Genomic DNA, 21252 nt, shown 5'->3' on the forward strand with positions numbered 1-21252 from the left:
AAAGAAAATGAGAATGACAACATTACTGTAGAAAACAGACAAGACAGCAATCCCAGAGATGCATAAGTTTCATCCAGACTGCTATTAATTTTAGCAGCTCAACCAGCAGAGGCTCTTCGTGATGGTCAGTATGTTGGAGTTTATAAGAGCTATCATATGCCAGCCTACAGTTTTCATGGACATAGGCTGTACATGTAGTTTTGGAAATATGTAACCATTTCTCACAACTAGGCCATGAGCACAGAAACTATTCCTTTTTATGACAAAATACAGGGACCTGAACCAGGAACTGCTGAGGGGAAAGTGTTCTGCAAGTTTGAACAATAAAAGCATAAGGTAATATGGCTAATCTCCAGAGATCTCAGCACAATCAGGCGTAATGCAGGACAGTAGAAATTAATTTTGGTTTCCCACACTCCAGCTCTGCTCAAACCAATAAACCTCTTCCCTGATTTATACCATGTACTGTCTGACAAAAGAATTGTGCAAAACAAAGTTGCGTCATAGGAAATCACAGCCCAGGTCATACCAGCTGTAGATCCAAGCAGATGATAACTCCAAAACTAAAGCACTTGTATTTCATCCTCTTCATTACAGTATTGTGTGATGCTCATGATCAGTGCACAAACTATATTTTCAAATACACAAGCTGTATTTTCAAATACAGGTTCTTACATATTTTAAATGTAACAACTTCTCTTCAAGACCCTTCCTCTCTTCTCCAGGAGATGTATGGCTGGAAGTACTTCCAGAAACAAAGCAAAAATTAAGCATAGAGAAAAGTTTATTCATTAAACACATATAATCTTTTTCAACATGGAATAAATTATATATACATATATGTGTGTGTATATTTATACACACATACATTAACCTTGATACCTGATCTCCAGAGAATCAGCTGCAATAAAATACTATACAAAAAGAGTACCTAATCAAAGAAAACTGGCAAGTTAACATTTACAATAAAATTTGTTTTAATTATGAGGTATTCCAATTAAGGATAAGAATTATGTCATAATCAAGACAACCACTGAAACTATAGTAGTGGGACAGCAAGGCTCCAATCCCACAAAGGTTATCAGACCCAGAAAATCTGATAGGTATGATGAATGCATGTTTCATCTTACTAAAAACCGGGAGAAATTTAGAGCAAGGACCTGTTCTATTTGGCTAAAAAGAAGATGATCTCAAACACACTCATGTCAGAATATGTCAACTGGTTTCTTAATTTACTGAAAAAGTATGTTTATCAGCAGGTACTGGCAAAGTGTGTTTCACAAGTCTTCATCAAAAACATATTGTCTCCCCTCACAGAATTTCACACGCCACAAAAATTCACTGCAGACACAGACTAGAATTACATTTTCGATATTCAAATATTCTTCTATTTTAACTTAATATTATAGAGTTATAGATAATATAGGTAATTTGTAGATCGCCTGAATCAAAGGGGGTTTTTGTTGGTTTGTTTCATTGTGAATGTTTGGGGTTTTCTTTGTCTGTTTCTCTTTGCGGTTTTTTGTCAAGTACATTCTCTGTAGAAGGAGAACACTATCCTGAATTGAGTATCTCATTATATTAGTGAAACAAACAACTACAAAAATCAATACATACTTTAACAGACTATTAATATCAGCTTTAAAGCTTTATTGTGCAAAGCTCCCTACTGTTAACATTTCTACATTCATGTCAGAGAAAAAAAAAAGAAAAAAAAGGGAAAAAAAAGGAAAAAAAAAAGAAAAAGAAAAATAATCACGTTTCTAGGAGCTGTAACAACAAAGATACTTTTTCACTTGCCATCCCTGGTGACAACTTGATGCTGCCAGTGGGCCTCACCAAAATATAGCAGTGCATTTGGTGAAGGGACTTAAAGAGAAAGGAGACCCGTGATGGTTGCTGTGATATTTGCAGACTCTCTGTATAGAGAATGAAGTGAAGCGGGCAACTCAGCTCAGGAGTGAAAAGGTTTACCCGTTAATTTGAGAGCATTTTCTCCACACGTACCCAGCATTAATTTACACTGTGCAGCTTTTGCACTGTCTAGGTAGAAACAACTAGAGTGTTGTAGGCTACACCCTGAAAAAACATGCCTTGGGTTTTTTTAATAAGGACTACACAAAAGATGACTTTGTCACTAAGGTTGTATGAGGGAATTTCAGAAACATGTCTTGACAATTTTTGCAGAAATTCAACGACAGAAATACCGTGTGTTTTGAAAAGTCACCCGAGATCAGATCATTTACTTTTTCCCTACATACCTAGCTCTTACTTTCTCTATGCCTCAGTTACTCATCACGAAAAACAATAACAGTATCTCCCTACCTTATAGCAATATTTGGTCAGGTACAATAAGGTGACAAGGATGAAACATCCTAGATAGAAGTTTACAACCTATGTTGACATCTTTCTTCTTCTCCAGCCCAAAAATATCACCTATATATTCCAGACACCAAAACAACAACATAGTTGAATCCTGTCTCCTAACCTGAGGACAAAACTCTTCACACTTTGTGAAAATCCTCACATGGCTAACAATCCTTATCTGCTGAGCTTGCACTTTACGTGTGAGCTCTAGAACTAAAGCAACTGATGATGAGAGAGTCCATAACAGCAAAGTTAATACACAGGAATCAGCATCAACTGGAGTGAACTAGGAGACATTTACTTTTGACGATACACCCAGCCCACACGTACTTCATTCACGAGTTCGGACAGTTCATGGTATCAACTCTTCCAGTCACCAAATAAGTAAAATTTCCCTTTCACAGGAATTATCAACTTAATTAAAATATTTAAAACATTTTTCCGCTTAATGCTTCTCTCATATTTTGAGGTATTAAAATTTATCTACAAACCAAAGCTGCTCTTGAGATAAAGCCAGACTCCTGAACTTCTTTCATACAATTTAAATACCATGTAGAATAAAAAGAAATAAAAATACACAGTGACTTCATCAGAAACGTCTTAATATATGATAGTAGGCAGTACACCTGCATCCAGGGAGGGATTCCATCCCAGGGTATGTTAAGAAAGCAGAGGTGACACAAGAAAAAGTGAAATTAATGAAAGTGGAGTTTGACTACATTAGTAGAAACTGTCAGTCTCCACTCATCACAAATACCATATGATCTTTATATGAAAAAGCAGATAGTGAAAAACTCAGTTTTACATTTCAGGAGAGCTGCTGCTGACTGTGGATGCTAAAGATCCTGTAATATATTTCCCAATAGCATGTATATTAACATAGCAGCTGGGAGAAAATCCACTCAGAGTAACTGAAATGTGCCAACTGAAGTGTTCTCCTGCAATTGCAATCATACACAATATTCTTAACTTCCTGACTTGATGGGTACTGTAGTACTGACCAACAGCTGCTGTTCAACACATTTAGCTGCACCAGTGATGGGCAGAGATACAACATTGAAAAGTAAGGGTGAATCAGTGTGTTTAGCATAAAGAAAGAAGAGGGTTGAGTTACCAAAATATCAATGTGAGAGTACAATGGATGCTTCTGCATTCCAACCAATTTCACAGTAAGGCAGGTGTGTGAACCTACACTCCAACCATAAATAAAGGAAAATAATTTAAATACAGTACATTATTTTACCTGTCTTTGCATCTCTTCAATCTGTCGCTGAGGGACACTTCGCAGAATACTGTACATTTCAGGCATCTTTTCTTCAGGGATGACAACAGAGGCCCTATACACAAACATAAGAAAACAAATGATGAGAAGAAAGAAGTTCTGCAATAAAAGATGTTGACAGCTTTTCAAACTCAGAATTTTGTCCTATTCCAATAAGACATGTTCAGAAGATATTGGCAAAAAGAAACAGTCTTCTCTGAGTGTAATTAATTATTATGTAGCAGTTCCTTCACAACACCAGCCAGTCTGCCCACCGATAATGCCATGAAAGTCTAAACTCATCTGTACAGACAATTTAATAAACATGGAAGACAAGGAGACCCAGAAATCCTGAATTCTCATATCTGGATTGCCAATGACTTGCTGCTAGCTGAATGTTTGGAGTGACCAAACAGCAATAGAATATACAGTGCTACGCATACACACTAGTAATTTTTGTACGTGTTAACCTAAGATCAAGCAACAGTGTACTCAGTAATAAATAATTTACCTTTCAGTCTCAGATGAACTTAGAAATCATGATACAATACAGAGAATTTAGCGTTTACATGATGCAATTTTTAGCATATACTTTTCTTCAAACAGCCTGGATGCAGACCAGCCCCCACTGAATTCAAATACAATATAAAGCAGTCTGTTTTAGAAGAAATATAATTGGCTATAGGATAACCAAATGCGCTGTCATCTCTGCCTCACTTGTTTTCCTCTCCAATTTTTGATGCATAATATATTAAGGGCAAACACTGCATGTATCTTACTCTATATTCTATTCCCTGTAACCCCCAGCACTCTTGACGCATCACACAGATTTTATTCAAATTGCTGAATGCAATGAAGTCTCTTATGCAGTGGTTTGATGTACCATAGTGAAGATACAGACCTCTTCCAGTCCAGAACCTCAGAGAAAGGTAAAATGTAGGAGTCAGCAATGATGACAGGGACACATCCAGCTTGAAGAACATCGCTGAGCACAGCCTGCCCCAGGCGGGCTCCACGTAGAACAACACAGAACGTAGACTCCTGTCAGCAGATGGTATCCAACACACAGATGAGGAAAATAAGAAAATGTTAGATTTGTATTATAAGTGTGTGTGTGCATATATGCATTATGCTTTCCTGCCAGCCAACTCGTAAAAAAAAAAACAACAGTCAAAAGAAAAACCGGCTTTCTCTGTGCAAGCAACGTATTCTGAATTATTAGCTAAGTCAACATAATTGCGCGACTTTATCTTTCAGATACTCAAAAATATGAGTGGAGAGATGAGAAATCAGCTAAAGGGGCTATTCTATGCTTTGTTTTAATGGCCGATTTCTCTAACTGAAAAAATTCAAGGGTAAAAATAAGTTAAACATTTTGAAAGTTTGGCCTAACAAGAGGAGCGACAATCAATATGAACTTATTGAGTACAAACTGTATACGGTCAGTCTGATTTTCTTCCTTTATCGGGCAATCCAACTCCAGGATGGCAAGTAACAGATTTCATATCTCAACTTCAAAAGGCCTCTGACATCATCTTTGACAGCATTTTCATAGGCAAATTCAGACAGAATGGGCTAGATAAAGATGTTATAGGCTTTGTAGTTACATAAACTATAGTTATAGAACTCTAAGTATAAAGCAGTTAGCAGTGGCTCACAGGTAAAACAGTGATGGCCAAATATCCTTTCCTAGGTACAACAGTATCCAACAGATCCCTCAGTTAATCAAGTAGCAGAATTAAGACCATTCTTATTAGATCAAATACCTAGGCTTTTGTAGGATTAGCAAGCATAATGGAGAACATGATTAGTTTGACATTATATGCACAAATTGACTAAAAAATTACCGATACATATAGTGTTCAATACTGATAAAAATAACCAGCTGCACAAATACAAAGCATGAAGTAACTGGCTGGATTTTGCACTTTGCGGAAGAGGACATTTCCTACAAAAGGACAGGAAAAAGAAAGGATATTCATGTGTCGGCAATGTTGTGTTGTTGAAAAAACAAACCACTCCACCCACAGGTTGTATTAGAATGCAAAAAAAAAAGTACAATATAAGAGAGCTGAAGGAATCGCTCACTCTTCTCAGCAATAAAAGACCTCAGAGTAGTGTCTTCAGTCTTGGGCAATGCACTTCCAGGGGTAAAAAAAAAGGATGATTACTTACCTTGAAAGTATGATCTACAAGGAAAGACTGACTATATTGATACTACTTATTCTGAAGGGGTGAGGGCAGGAGGAAGTTGGCTAAAGGGAGCTCCAAAGATATAAAAAGTTGATGCAAAAAGGAAGAATATAATCTGCCTACTCATGTCCACAACAAACGAGACAAATAGTCATGAGTTTAAACTACAGCAGACTTCTTGATTATGCTGCACTCACCCTGTAAATAGGGACTTCAGTTCTCACTGCCACTGAGGAACCTTGCTACAGATTCAAGATTGCAAAATAAATGCTTGTAGAGTTCAGCTACACAAACAAGGATGAAGCCCAAGTCACTATTATCCCTAGGTCTAAGAAAGAAATTCTGAAGTTGATGCAGGGGCTCCTACAGATAAGAAAACATCTTTCCCACTTGTGTTCTGTGGCCTGAGGAAAAGGAGCCAGGAGGCTCAGCAGGCAGCAAAACATCAAAATGGAACTAGGAAATACAAGAGGGTTTTCTGGCTCTTCACTTGTTTCCTAAAGCAATTGTGAGAGCTCTGTTCATACCCGTAGAGCACTAAAAGGCTCCAAGATAAGACTTGCGAACAGGAAGACTTAACAACCTAGAAGCCCCAGAGCCTGGCTACAAGGAAGTCTGCAAAGGCAGTGCTGGAAAGTCTGAACTGGGATCATAGTCCCCCTCCCCCCACTCTGACAGGAAGAGAAGGAAAAGAGGGTGCAGGGAATGGAAGGAGCAGAGAGAATGAACACATATTTTAACCATTGACTCACTAGATCACACAGCAGCAGGTGGAAGAGACTCTAGTCTCTAGCCTGGGAGAGAAAAAAAACAGAAGCCCAGATGTGGACACACATGCTCATCTGCCCAGATAACCATTTTTCCTGTCTAGACAAAGGTTACTATAAATACATCTTCTCGCATCACCACTGTTATCAGCCAGACATTCCAAAGGGAGATGCGGGGCTCTGCAAAGGAAAGTATTTTAACAATCTCGGCATGTGCCAGCTCTCTTCTGAGTTATAAAATCATATATAGCAAGATATAGATATAGATTCCCTGACTTGCTATCCTTGAGCAATCTAGTCTGTATTTAAAGAAATAAAGCAAATAAATATTTCTTTTCCTTCGGCTAGAAGTTTAGGACTTGGAGTGACCCTTTCCTCCCTCTCCCCCTCCTCCACAAGGCATTTTAAACATATTTCCTACAAAACATAACAGAAGGGGTGGAAACTTGGCCTTTCCTCAGCTTGTTTGTTATTTTATCATCATTTGGCGAAGTTCAAAGACAGATTATGTGCTGGTGGCCACAGACAGAGCACAGTGGCCTATGGCATAACTCCCTTCACCATAGTGCATGCCAAAGCACCTCTCTGACAGTGAATTGCCAAGAGACACAGGGGCCTGAGAACGCTATCTAGTTTTATCTTCACTCACACATCAAAAGGCCTCTGGAAGTTGGGCCAAGGCCATGAAAGACATTTCACCTAGATGTTTTCATAGCTGTATGCTGACAAGTCTTCTAGCTTAGTCTGTCATATCTATACAGAGAATTTTGTAGGGTTTAACTACTAAGCTGCATATAAAAAATATAACATGACCATCTCTCCTTAAATGTAGCACTCTTTTTTGCCCCCAAATAAGTCCAGGCATAACGTCTTTGAAGTTCATTCTAATCTTCCCTCCAATTGACAAAGCCATCCTCTGTTCCAAGCTCCACCTAGCAAGGCTTGGACTGTAAGAAATCAATTCCAAGTTCCTGTCTGCGGAAGGTCATTTTTCCAGTTATTCTGGAGGGTGTAGATTCCAATGTTCTTCCTCCATTTTAAAGTAAGCAATTTTGTCTGGCCTCCAAAAGTTTCTCCTCCCATTGCAGCTGGATTTGGTAGTATCTTTGTATCATTCTTTAAGTTTACATGACATTTTCATGTATAGCTAGAAGACTACGATGACCCATCTTATTAAGTTGATCTATATATAAGCAGTGTTTTCAAACTGCAGTGTAGTCTGCATAAAAGTTTCAGTACATAGGTCTTGGCCCTCTTAAAAATAATAAAGTTAGAATATAGTATCCAAGCTAACATAATGAATTACACCATTTCAAAACATAGCCAGCACCTGAACTAAACACAAGGAAGCACCCTACCAGGGCTGAAGAGGAGCAGTTCCGCTGCTAAGGCAATCACCAAGGGGAAGAGAAGTTTGCAGGAAAGACAGCCTTACCTGGAGCACTTGAGGATAATCAAAAACTTGATTCTTGTGACAGCGCTTGCGAACAGCAGGGACCCCATCTGACAGATTGGTACATTTGTCTAGGATCAACACTGATTCCCCATTCTCAGCTTGAAGAGCTTCTAGTTCAGACCGGTACTCTGGGTGCAGAGCCATTTGAGATGACAGAATGAAATACCTGCGAGGACTGAAATCCCACAGCAAGGTTACCTGTGAGTTTAATTCCAAGATGGTCTAGAACACACTTCCTTCCATCCAGGAAAGCAGAGCAAGACTAACTCAATGTGGACACACTGCCAAGACCATATTTTCAGAAAGAGCTGGAAAGGGCAACGATGCATTGTAATTAAATCTCGGATAGTAAGTGGCTCAGCACTACTTATGATTTCAAATAAATTTGTACTTGGAAAGAGTGCTTATTACATTAGAATATACACTTGCACTATAACCTCTGTTATAGACCAAAATAAACATTATTTAGCTACATATTAAAACAACTTGCTACTGATGCCAGAATTGTTTGTCCTTTTGTTTGGTGTTTGTGTACTATAACAAAGCAGACAGGACACTGAATGCTGCTGCTAGTTTCTCCTCCCATGTATTTTCTCATCAATTTTAACTGAAAAAAGACACTGAACTGACAACTCAGCTACTCTGTACTTCTTTAGTCTTGATATGGTGACAGCAACAACAGGACAAGCTCACCTCACCATCTCTGATTCAATCCTGTCCCTTTTGGACAACATAAAGCAACATTTTCAGGACAAAGTTGAAAGTCCATCTTCCGGTTCACTCTTAAGTCCCATCATGTTCAAAATTCCATGAATATTTAAAGCATGCCTTAATATTAGAAATTAATTCAGACTAGACATGAAGAAGATTTTTTTTTTTACAATGGAGGTGGTAAAATACTGGCCCAGGTTGCCCAGAGAGGTGGTAGATGCCCCATCCCTGGAGACATTCAAGGCCAGGCTGGATGGGGCTCTGAGCAACCTGATCTAGTTGAAGACGTCCCTGCTCATGGCAGGATGGTTGGACTAGATGAGCTTTGAAGGTCCCTTCCAACTCGAACTATTCCATGATTCTATGAATACTGAAGTGTTTCAAGGCACTAATTACCATTGCAGGTAAAACACACAAGAATACTGTCCCAAATCAAGTGCTCACAGCTTCAGAAAATTATGTTAATTTTGGAAAACAGTATGTCATATAATTTTTATACTCATCTACTTTGCCTTCCTTTCCAAATGGGTCAGCTAAGTCAGACTGTTTCCCATTGAAAGGAACACACAGCGAGTGCCTGCCCTCATGCTGCCAAAAGAACACAGGAAACACAAGGCCTGCACTTGAGATTCCAGTTCTACCCCACATGATGCTATCTTTAATTTACAGCTCTGAAAACACAACATACAAACATACACTTTAAAAAGTCAGATCTCTCCTGTGGCTCCTCTCACCTCTTCTACTCATTTTCACACTGGTCACTTTAGTTGCTCCAATTAACAGATCAGACTTGCATAGAATTTTTTTAAACTTTTTTATCCCAAGCCTCCAGCCGCTACTGACTTGCTACCAGCACCTCTATATAATATTTTTTTCTAGCAGAGATAGATTTAAAATATTTTAAACTATCCAGCTAAAAAGGAGAGTAAATCAAAACCCCTCAGTTCAACTCTGTAATAAAAAATATAACAAAAAAGAAACAAAAAAGGATTTGCCTTAAAAAAAGGAAATACTCCTGCAGATGAGAGATAATAAGTGTCTATAACTGGCTAAAAATTATGCAGGTTTGTATATGTATTTAAAACCAAATTTTGCCTTGAAACTGTCATCACCCTATGACACTTAAAATCTAGCTATCAAATTGTGCTACAAAAGAAAGTAGGTCCCAGCTCCCAGGAAATAGCACACTAGTGTAGTGCAATGTAATAATTTATCCCTAGCAAGTTGAATTCTGAGCATTGATCCCTTGTCACACTCCTGCATAAAGCCATCGAGCCTGCCAATGCGTTTCCATGAGCAAGACTAACTGGCCACTAGATGGTAGTCCAGGGCCTGCAGTCTGCTCACCACACACAGGAGAAAAAAAAAAAACCAACAATAAAACAAAAAAACAAAACAACAACAACAAAAAAACCACACACACACAAAACCACCAAACAAACAAAAAACAAACCAAACCCAAAACCAAACAAACAACAAACTTTAAGAACACGGAAGCTCCAACACGTTCACTGAGCACAGTCTCGTGCATTGCATCGGCTCCTGCATAACCATTTATCTTATTCAACCCAAAACCAGACAGCATTTAGGTGACTAGAACAATTTGAACGCATTTCTCTTTACAATGGGTTCTGTACATGCCGAAGCCTATCAGCATGTCCATGCTTTCCAGACAGAAACACAAAGCAGCTTTCACTCTGTGTCGGACTGCAATAGTACCTGAGCTCTATGACAAATCAATTGCAATGCAAACAGGTGCCCCTACGCTGGCCTGGTCCAGGGGCATCAGGACATCAGGAGTGCGAGCAAAGCAAATTGCTGCCACACGAGTTTCTCCTGTAATTAACTGCGATATCTGACTTGAAGCAGCCCAGAGCGACTGCAAGAGCATTGCTCTTACCAGAGGAGAAGACAACTGAAGGCAAAGTACAATACCTTTTTGTGTCCAACAGTGGCAGCACCCTTTCACAGTTTTCAGCTTTCACAATTCATATTCTCTACAGGAAGCTGTCACAAAAGAGAACCTAAAGGTTCTGCACTTCTAAACTTACCTTCACAATCAGCAGACAAGTCATTTACCCCCATTGCCTCAGTATGCCCATTTTGTAAACCATCACAGAGGTAAGACTTTGCTGCAGTGAAATATTTTCAGCTATGTAATTAAGACACTCATGAAATATTAAAAGAACAGTCTTCCATAATCAATTAAAACATGTCTTCCAGACTTCTACCGACTCTTGTTCTGAAGATACAAATGGATTAGAGAAACCAGCACTTTCCTGTGTAGCTCATTTTAATGGCTAATTACATTCCTTGTTGAAATTGGTGGGTTTTTTCCTACTTGTCTTGCTTTACTTCCAACTACAAGGGTGCAGGAGTTGTTAGTGTTTGTGTCTTACTCCATTACTTTAAAAAAGAAAAAATAAAGTCAGTGTTCTAAGCCCTGGGTACAACTATTCTCATAATCAAATCAGCTCTTGTTTTTCATGAGCTAACCACACTAACCTCCTTAAGATTCATTCTGCAAGAACTTCTTCCCTTCAGAGCTGTATGTACAGGCTTCTACTGTTCCAAACTCTCAATGTCATTCTGAAAGGACTTCAGAACCACAAAAACATCTGAACTGATTTACACAGAATGTGGCCATAAGACATACAGAGGTAACGATCACATCCTCGCTCCTGTTACTCGAAGTTTGCACTGGCTGATACCATCTGAGGCACTTGTGTTGATCCCCATGATCCCTTCTGTCTCTTTTAAAGTCACAACAGAGGCACAGCACGCGTCTTTTATCATTGCAACAGCGATCTTTTGCTATTATTTTGTTTTTAAGCATCCTAAAATAAACTGTCCAAAGCAATCTTTTATTAGGGAATCTACATTGCTTTGAATTACTGCCCTGCCTTACTTTAGAGAAACCAAACATATTAACACCTAGCTTTATTTATATCTGAAATATCTTGTCAGCTGACTGGAAATATTGAATCTAGCTCTACTAGAAACATTGTCATGCTGTCATATTTCACACCTCGGTTTCTGGAGTGGGAAAAAACCAGAATTACTCTCAAAAAAATCCTCAGTTCATAGCTAAAACACACATTGGCAGACAAGCCAAGGCTGTTAGCATCAGAATCTTCATAAATTTTAATAGCACAAGCCAGGCATGACCACAGCAACTGTTGCAAAATTGCCCAAGACCACCATCAAGTTAGCAGCTATATTTATATTTCACCAGCAATCACAAACACAATATTGAATATAGTTTGCCCAATTCATGGGAACTGTATTACCCTGGTCCTCTTTCTGGCAGATCCACTTCCCCCGACAATGGGCTGTAAACAGGAATACTGACATCGTAGCCTTGCCGGTAAGTCCATGTGGAAAAGCCTCCACCAGCCAGCAGAGCTCTGAAAAATATCAGAAAGCAATTTTAAACAGAGTACATACACCATTCAGACTCTGAGTGCAATATAATGATTGTCATTACCAGCACATCAAGAAGATGCATGCACTGAGGTTTTCCCCTCAGCTTTTGTCGGTGACATTTCTCACGCAGTTTTTCGGTTCACTTTACTTTTCATGAACTGGCCTTACTGCTAGATTGGATCTAGTCAGAGTGCTTACAGTTGCATATGATCACTGAAGAATTTTTGCATTAATATAGGGAAACTTAATCTACTGCAGTCATTACGATAACTCTGCTTTTTTTGCAAGCTTAGATGTCCTAAGTCAATTTCAAATAAATACATTCTTAAGTATTTATACTAGTTAACATATTCCTCGATGCCTGAACTACAATAGGGTATAGCACAGCTCTCAAAGTGTTAGAGAAAAGCTATATTTCAGATACAACTCCAAGCAGAATAACACAATATTTTGGCCGCTTATAGTGACTCTCCACTTCTCAGGCTAGAAAATAAAATGGAGTCATTTGCAACTGTATTTTCAAAGTGATCATACAAACTAGTGAAATTTATTTCATTTTTGTATTACACAAGAAATGCTATAAACAAAACACATGACAACAAGAACGCCGTATGTTCTGAAACTAACTTCCAACCATAGAGGCTGCTTGGGACAGTATGGGCTAGAGAGCACGGGAATCAAGAAAGATAAATTAAGATCCAAACAAGATGACTCTGATTGTCTGTGGCTTTTTCTAGGTGGGACAACCTTTTGCCACACACAAGAGCTTTAAGAAACAGAAAAGAGCAACATGTACAGAAGAAAGCAATTAATCATTCACAATGCCAGAAAAAAACCCAGGCTTGTTACTATCTCCTATCCCAAATCAGGCTTCTTTGAAATATGCTAGTAGAGGACACCAGCTTTTTAGTTGCCATTTCATCTCCAGTGACCAAGGAGCACCATGAACACATAATCCTATTTTGAAAAGAAGCTCAGATTCAGCTGCTTTAGTGAGACTTCTCAAACAGATGAACAAACTTTCAGTCCTTTGTCACCAAACAGCAGGCCGTGCTGTACTTTAAATTGCCCCAGGTATGGGTCTGCTTAAGGTACCATACAACGCAATTTGGAGAAAAATATTTCTCCAATTCCAGTTTCTCTCCTTTTCTGTGGAAAGAAGCAGAACACAAATACACCACTACACTAGGCCCTACAAAAACGATCTTGAGAAGGGATACCCACTGTAGCAGGTATGATTATAGCCAAAAACCTTATTAACCCAAGCTTGCATACTGTCACAGTTCAGATCAGAGCAGACACGTCTCATCAGTAATCAGACCAGACACATCAGAGCAAAAATTTAAGGCAAGACTGGAAGAGGCACTGACAATCCATTAGCTGATACACTTGTTTTCAGGTATCACTGAATTAAATCCTTAGAATAGTGTTTGCAGAAGCAGCTTTTCCACAGCTGTTATACAAGAGTTTATTGTTATACCTAATTATCATGCAAGACCTATCATTTTTTCCCATCAGAACACGACACCCCAGATAAACACCTGTATGTTTTGCCTGTTCTAACCCCCATCAGATGTCCCATGGGTACTTTGCTTCCTGCTCTGACCTGCAGCACAGTTGTTCAGTGTTCAAACACCACAATCCCACTTTGCCATACATGTGACTTCACCCAAGTAGTCAAATAAGCAGTCATGTCATTTAAGAAACTCTTTGAAAATCTCAGGCTCTGCATTACAGACACGTTCCACCTTGATGACAATTACAAAATCAAAACAACTTGCCCTTTATTACTCTTCACTCAGAACACAAACTATGGTAGAAGCAGAAATTAACTCAAGAACAGGATGATAAATCAAGTGTGTGCTGAGTGAGAATTTATGTTCCTAATCAAGTGATGATTTTGGATTCCCTTCTAATACCTCCCCTTTGGTGACACGTACAATGCTATGACTCAGTCTCACCCTTGAAGCTGCATATTCCATGTCTTACCCATATTAATTCACTCACAAGCAGGGAGAAAAAGCTGGCTTGGGTGTTGCTGTTCTTGCACTTCATATCCCCTTCCTCTTTTTTTATTCCCCCTCTAATTGGGAAACTACAACCAGATTGTTTTAATTGGATCTGGTGAAAACATGACAGCACCTCATCAACCTTCAGAAAGCAGGTGTGTGTCATGCAGACTTCTACCAAAATAAACCCACAGGGAACCAACACCAGTTAACTAAGTCCACTCAGATTTTCATTGTTTGGGGCAGTAACAGAGTAGAGATATTAACTCCTAATGTACTCAAGACAAACAATCTTTAAATTGCACTGATCAGTGAGGAATGAGCCTGTTCCTGAGCAACTTTTTACCACTTCACAGATATATTTTTTTCTACAGATATTGATCCTTCTTTGTCTCCAGATAGTGCCCCAACTGGTCTGTATTCCAAATGTTTCTGCCCAGCTTCCATCAGCAGCAGCTTTCTGCCAAACTTCACAAGTCACTGAAACCCAATTCACCAACTGAACCAGAACGAAAAAGTATCATAATGCATACATTTCATTCTAGAGCTACAGAGCAGCTTTGCAAAAGAAATCCTTTCATCCTCATTATTGTACCAAATTCAATAGCACTAAATTAACATATAACGAAGGGTTTTTTTTTTTTCAAGTTTTATGTCAGGAGGTTACATATGTTTTGGCAGCTAATACCAGCAACATAGCCTCCATGCCCACAAGGCAGACTTCCACCTCTGAAAAAAATGGAATAAAACGCTTTTATACTCTGTTTGAAAATTGGATTTAAAGAACTCATGAACAAACAACCCTTTAGCGAGGTAGGTTCACTAAAGATTTTTCCAGACGTAAAAATACCTTATAACCGAACTCCTCCTTGACCATAAAGACTTATTTTACCTGGATTAACCTGCTACAGCAAATCAACAGAACACAACTCTATCAAAACCCATGACCGACTATCATTGAGCTATGTATGATCTCTGACATGTACCAAATAGAGAAAGCAGGCCACATTCCCTGTGCAAACTTCACAAATATTACCTGTTTAGTTCACCAACGATCCACACGGTCCCACAAATCCAGTCCTTCTGGTGGGGTACTGGTACAGTTTGGACCAGTTATTCAAAAGCAGGTGAACTGTGCCAGCACACCTTTTTCCTGGCCTGCAGTCTCTCACTACATGATGCTACAACTGTCCTTCACCCACTTGTAACATGTGCGGACATCCTCATATTGAGAAAACACACCCAGCTCGCTTATTCTGTTGGACATGAACTAAGATCTCCAGAGGACTCCAAAATCATCCTGTAAGCTCATATCGCACGACCCAGGCCCTTCCAGGACCAGGTCCACATTACTGACTTTTTCACAGATTCACAGTGTTTACGCCTGTGACCTGTAGTACAAGTTCTGTACTACACTGAGTACAGTCTAATTGTTGCTGCCTACAAAAAAAATTTTCTACCTTTTCTCTGTCCCAAGCACTGTTATTGCCTCTCTTCTGTCTTACCCTGCAGCTGTACAATCACCAGCTGTGAGTCAGTTTGGCAAGCTACAGCAGCAGCAGCTGTTTGCCAAAAAAAATTTGATTTTTAATTGAAATTACTCGGCTTTCCATGTTAGCATGACAAACACTTAGAACAAACATCTACCAAAATAATGTATTTCCTGCATGCTAGGCTAAGACACATAAGGCCAAATATAAATAAACATTTGACAAAAAAAAAAAAAGTTGTGCAGTGTAAGAAATCTACTGCATTCAATTAATAAATCTATTTCTTTGATAGAAACACACATCCACAAAAACACAGCCGAGAGGAGTCCAATCCATTAAACAGCATTGTCAAGTGAAAATTCTCCTTAAGAAGCATTAATCTTGAGATATCAAATACAAGTATTTACTAACACATTAACAGGTTTGGTTACACAAAAATGATGCTTGACTGCCCTCTTTCGGCTAACCCACATGACTATAACATATTTCATATAGAGATGAAGTATTCAGACTAGACATGAGGAAGAAATTTTTTACAATGAGGGTGGTAAAACACAAGCACAGGTTGCCCAGAGAGGTGGTAGATGCCCCATCCCTGGAAACACTCAAGGTCAGGCTGGTTGGGGCTCTGAGCAACCTGATCTAGTTGTAGATGTCCCTGCTCATTGCAGGGGGGTTGGACTAGATAACCTCTAAAGGTCCCTTCCAACCCAAACTATTCTATGATTCTAAGTAAAAAGCTAAAGCCTTACTTCACGGTCAGTGGTAATTACAGTCAGCAAACTTACTCTTTGAACATGTCCAGAAAAAGCATGTTCTGCTCTGGCACTGAAGAATGTTTTAAATTGTCTCTGGTGGAAAGAAATCAAGATACACTCCATACAAAATCATTTTAGCAAATATCCCATACCTCAGGCAAGATTTTGTTGACATTTGGCGGAAGTTAACCTTGATCTTCAAGAGAGGGACTGGTTACACCGGCTACTCAGCAAAACCAAGCACATATAGACTAATCTAGTAGAAACATATTCAGTAACAGTATCTAAGCTAAAAAAGTTTGTCTTACGACAATTTCCTTTGTCTTATAACCTCCTTTCCTCTTCCAAAAGTAAACTATTCTGCAAGTGAAAATTAAGCTCAAGATTCACACCTTTTAAGTTTCTGACAAATAATTTCAAAACACACTTGCCAGAGAGTAACCAAGAGCATTTGTCCAATTACTAACACAGTGTAATTGTTTAGATAACAAAAACTATTGAAATTCACCACAGTTTTGTTAAGCATAGCAGTTGCATTAAGATGCCCTTGAAGCATCATCAAAAAGTTGCATCTACAATCAATCTTTGAACTTCTAATTTGCATCCAATGAGATATTCTGTGAAGCATTCAGGTTTGGTAACACACAAGATACAAATCCAACCTCAAGATTCTTCATCCTTACAGCAAACCCAACAGTTAAGAGCAAACTCTACTAGCTACATCACGTACAAAATTAAGGACGGGGCTAAACCATCAGATTTCAGGAGCAAACACTTGTCCTATACAAGAAAGGGACTTCTCTACTTCCCTTTTTTGAGAAGGAATGAAGTTGTATTCCAGCTTCGTAAAGGTTAAGGAGCACATCCTTTGTTATCACCTACACTTCTGAGCTTGTTGCTTCTTTAATGGCATTTAAACCCAGACCTGTGCACTCAAACACCGCAAAACACATACCTATCTCTAGGAACATCTAGGGCAGTGTTATAATCTGGTGGCCCTCCAGGCAGCATATTGAAGAGCAAGTGATTTGTGCCTCGATCCCACCTAAGGCAAAAGAAGAAACAGACAACAATTAGAAAGGCGTTCTCTACACACAGACGGTAAATTCCGTCAAAGTCTAGCTCTACATTGACTCACTGCGTCTTCCCCTCCAGCATTAACCTTTGTTTTTTCCACTTTGTGTTCTTTAAATTCACACACTGAAGTTTCAACAAGTACCTGGATAACTGTGCCAAAGCCTGAGCTGTCTCCTTGATACGGAGCGCGTTCTGATTGAGGACATCTATGGATGGCACAAAAAGGCAGGCCCGGTTGACATCATCAGTGTAGAATTCACTGTCAGAGATGGCAGTTAGCAGCTCATTGTATTCCCTGGAAATGGTGTTGCTCACTGATGTCCCGTATTCATCCACGTAATTTTTCAGTGAGTAGATATATACCTTGATTTTGTTTTTGGGATTGAAGCCACATCGATAGACATCGAAGCAGGTGTGCATCCTGCAGCTGAGGTCTCCCCGCTCAGGAATGGGGCTATCAGCAGGAAGCTTGACCACAGGCACATCATGGACACTGCGTTTTTCAATGGTCCAGTCACTGGATGACTCAATGGAGTGAGGCCAGAACTGGAACATTCCTGTGGCAATTAGGCCAAGCAGAACTATGGAAAAGAGAGTGATGTAGTAGATGCGATGCTTGGTTTTCATCCTTGGGATGAGGGCTGGACCCCGTGTGTTATATTTGGCTGACGCACACATAATGGAATCAATTATCTCTTGTCTCTACAAAACAGAAACAGAGAGGTTTTAGGATCAACTCTGGAAGAGATACATCATTATCACAACGCAGAGAAACATCCAGTTAGCCTTTTCAAGGATTTTTGCCTCGGCGGATTACAGCAAAATTTCTTCAGATGCTCACATGAGCCACTGGAACATAAGATGCCAACCGGAACTGCCACTTAGCAAGGACAACATGAAGCTGATCTGATGGGCCTGGCTGTAAGAGAATTATGTTGGCCAGCTAACAAGTGACAAAAGGACATGGCTTGGGCAGTGAGGGGAGGAAGAAATCTCAAACACTACAGACATTGTGAGTCCTCATAGGTGCCACTCCATCTAAGTGTATTCATAGTGAATACTAATAAAAAAATAAAATGCTCATCTACAAGTAAAGACAAACAACATGGATACCCTGCAATGGGCTTATCATGAGGCATCATAGAGAACTTAGGATCATGATACCACTTGTAATGTAAAGGTGCTTTCAAACACAATTTTACAGAAGCCCCACCATATCCAACTAGAACGATGCTAAACTGCTTCTGGCCAGAAAAAGAAATTAATTTGTCATCTTTGTCAATATGTCTTTTGGGGCAAAAAAGCGTTGTATGAGCTGCCACTGCAGCCACATTAAGCATTTAAATAATAGTTCACTGTAGTCTGAGTAACACCTGTAGTGAAAAACACAACGTAATATGAAGTATCATAAAATCACACAACTGCCATCATATTTGATGCTTCTTAAAAGGTTTTACACACATAATTGTGGTTGCAGCCAGAGGCAATTTATATTAACTACAGACTGAAGAATCAGTTACTTGTTGCATGCAAAAACCTGCTTAGGTTTGCAACTAATCCAACCTGAACTCTCCACAGTGGAAACTTTTTAAATCTAGTAAGCATATTTTTCCTGAAGAAGAATGTGGATGGCATAATTATGTCTTTTCCCTTTGGACAAATGGGATGTTTTCTTGCTTTGACAGTCAACTGTACAGTAGATAACAAATATGAATAAAAGAAGTATCAATGAGGCATTAAATGGTCTTCATAATAAATTGGGTTATGTTTATATGGCAGTTATTGACAAAAGACTGTTACGATGGGGTGGCTAATGCATGAAGTGACTGTACTTACAGAAGCACAAAAATAATCTCAGACACCAATAAATATTCCACTTTTATAAGTAACTCTCATGGATTCTGGAGACAGCTTTTAAAATCTATGGTACAAGACAATTCAGGTGTGATGCTGTTATCAGGGCAGATGCCAGAATGCTACGCTAGTATCCGTTTCATAATTAAAAACTTTCCATACATTTCTGATAGTTAACCATGTTATTTGCTCTTCCTGACAGAGAGCCAGAGCCACTGGCATTATGACAAAGATCACGCATTTGCTGCAAGCACTTGAGTCACTCAGCACAGCTGTCTAGACCTGGGCCGGGGGCGGGACCTCAATGAGACGTAACCCTCCATCCACGGAACCGCTTCACACCTTCCACACTGCACACAACCCTCCTGGGCTACCTGCAGGCACAAGCGGAGGTCTGCTAGCACTTGGGGATGAGAAGCAAGAGGTACAAGATCAAGCGGCCGATAACAGGTGGCAGAAAACCTCCGGGAGGTAACAGCGGCGGAACCAGCCGCCTGTCGCGGGGGCGCGGGATGCCCCGGCTCCGCACTGCCCGGGACACCACCGGCAGCAGCAGAGCCCCCACCCCCACACCGCCCGCCTCGCCCCCTGCTTGCCGCGCCACCTGCAGCGCCGAGATCGCAGGAGACACGGCCCGCCGGAGCGGCGGCACGGCCGGGGCTGCCAGCAACGCCCGCCACGGCCCGGCCCAGCCCAGCCCAGCCCAGCCCAGCCTCCCCGCACGGCACCTGCCGCCCAGACTCACCTCCGCCCGCAGTCGCTCGGGCCCCACGGCCCGCGCCGCCAGCTCGCAGGCGGCCCCACCGAGCGGGGCTCCCCCGGCCGCTGCTGCCGCTGCCCCGCCCGGCCCGAGGCGCGGCGTGCGCACGCGCGGCCCAGGCAGCCCCACCCGCCGGGCCGGAGAGAGGCGCCGTCCGGCCCCGGCCCCGCGGAGAGCGCCTCCCTGCGGCGGGAGGGCGCGTCTGCAAGGGGGAGAGGGCGGCCCCGGAGGCTCCGGGGCGGGGCGGGGCCGGGGAGTGACACCCGTCTGAATTCCCCTGCGGCTTTAGCCCTTTCAGGGGAAGAAAAACAGCATTTTCAAACTGTGTGCAGTTCTAGGCCCCACAGTATTAAAAAAGATATAAAGCTACTGCAGGGTGTCCAGAAGAAGGCTACGAAGTTGCTGAAGGGTTTGGAGGACAAGCTGTATGAGGAGCGGCTAAAGTGACTTGGTTTGTTCAGCCTGGAGGACACTGAGAGACCTCATCGTGGTCCACAGCTTCCTCACCAGGGGAGGAGGAGGGGTAGGGCTGAGCTCTTCTCCCTGGTGACCAATGTCAGAACCCGAGGGAATGGCAGGAAGATGTGCCAGGGGAGGTTTAGGTTGGACATTAGGAAATGGTTCTTCACCCAGAGGGTGGTGGAGCACTGGAACAGGCTCCCCAGGGAGGTGTCATGTCCCAAACCTGACAGTGTTCAGGAAGAGACTGGACAACACCCTCAGACACATGGTGTGAACTGTGGGGCTGTCATGTGCCAGGACAGGAGTTGGACTTGATGATCCTTGTGGGTCCCCTCCAACGCAGGACATTCTATGATCCTGTGAAGGCTGTGCCCTCTCCTCCTCCCCAAACGCACATTGCAGCCTCAGCACCCATGCACAGCCCTGCACATGGCACAGCCTCCTCGCCCCAGCTCCATGCTCAAGCCTGATTTATGTTTTGGGGAGATTTCTTGACTGTTGGTGACTTTGCTTTCAACACTGCACAGCATTTAGCCCCCCTCAGTCACTGAAGCCTGGCTGCGGGGTTTGGAAAGGCCTCTCCCTGCTGACAAGACACTTCTCCAGTAAGAAGGGTACTGGGGCAACGTCAATGGGGGTGCAACGTTTGTACTGATGAGCC

General features: G+C 41.0%; 1 protein-coding gene across 2 annotated transcripts in view; it reads right to left on the bottom strand.

The window, feature by feature from the left end:
• EXT2 (exostosin glycosyltransferase 2) overlaps positions 1-20234 on the bottom strand; it is an 80776-nt gene extending 60542 nt beyond the window's left edge. For both annotated transcript variants that reach the window (XM_080345114.1, XM_080345113.1), the window contains exons 1-7: positions 20115-20234; positions 17658-18217; positions 17394-17483; positions 12046-12162; positions 8024-8219; positions 4530-4669; positions 3611-3704 (exon numbers count right to left, since the gene is read on the bottom strand). In XM_080345114.1, coding sequence (XP_080201240.1) covers positions 3611-3704; positions 4530-4669; positions 8024-8219; positions 12046-12162; positions 17394-17483; positions 17658-18193 — 1173 coding nt within the window. In that variant the 5' untranslated portion in view covers positions 18194-18217; positions 20115-20234. The remainder of the gene's footprint in view (positions 1-3610; positions 3705-4529; positions 4670-8023; positions 8220-12045; positions 12163-17393; positions 17484-17657; positions 18218-20114) is intronic.
• Between the last annotated feature and the right edge of the window lie 1018 nt (positions 20235-21252).

The sequence above is a fragment of the Nesoenas mayeri genome (assembly GCF_963082525.1).
Source record: "Nesoenas mayeri genome assembly, chromosome: 5".
Lineage (NCBI taxonomy): Eukaryota > Metazoa > Chordata > Aves > Columbiformes > Columbidae > Nesoenas > Nesoenas mayeri.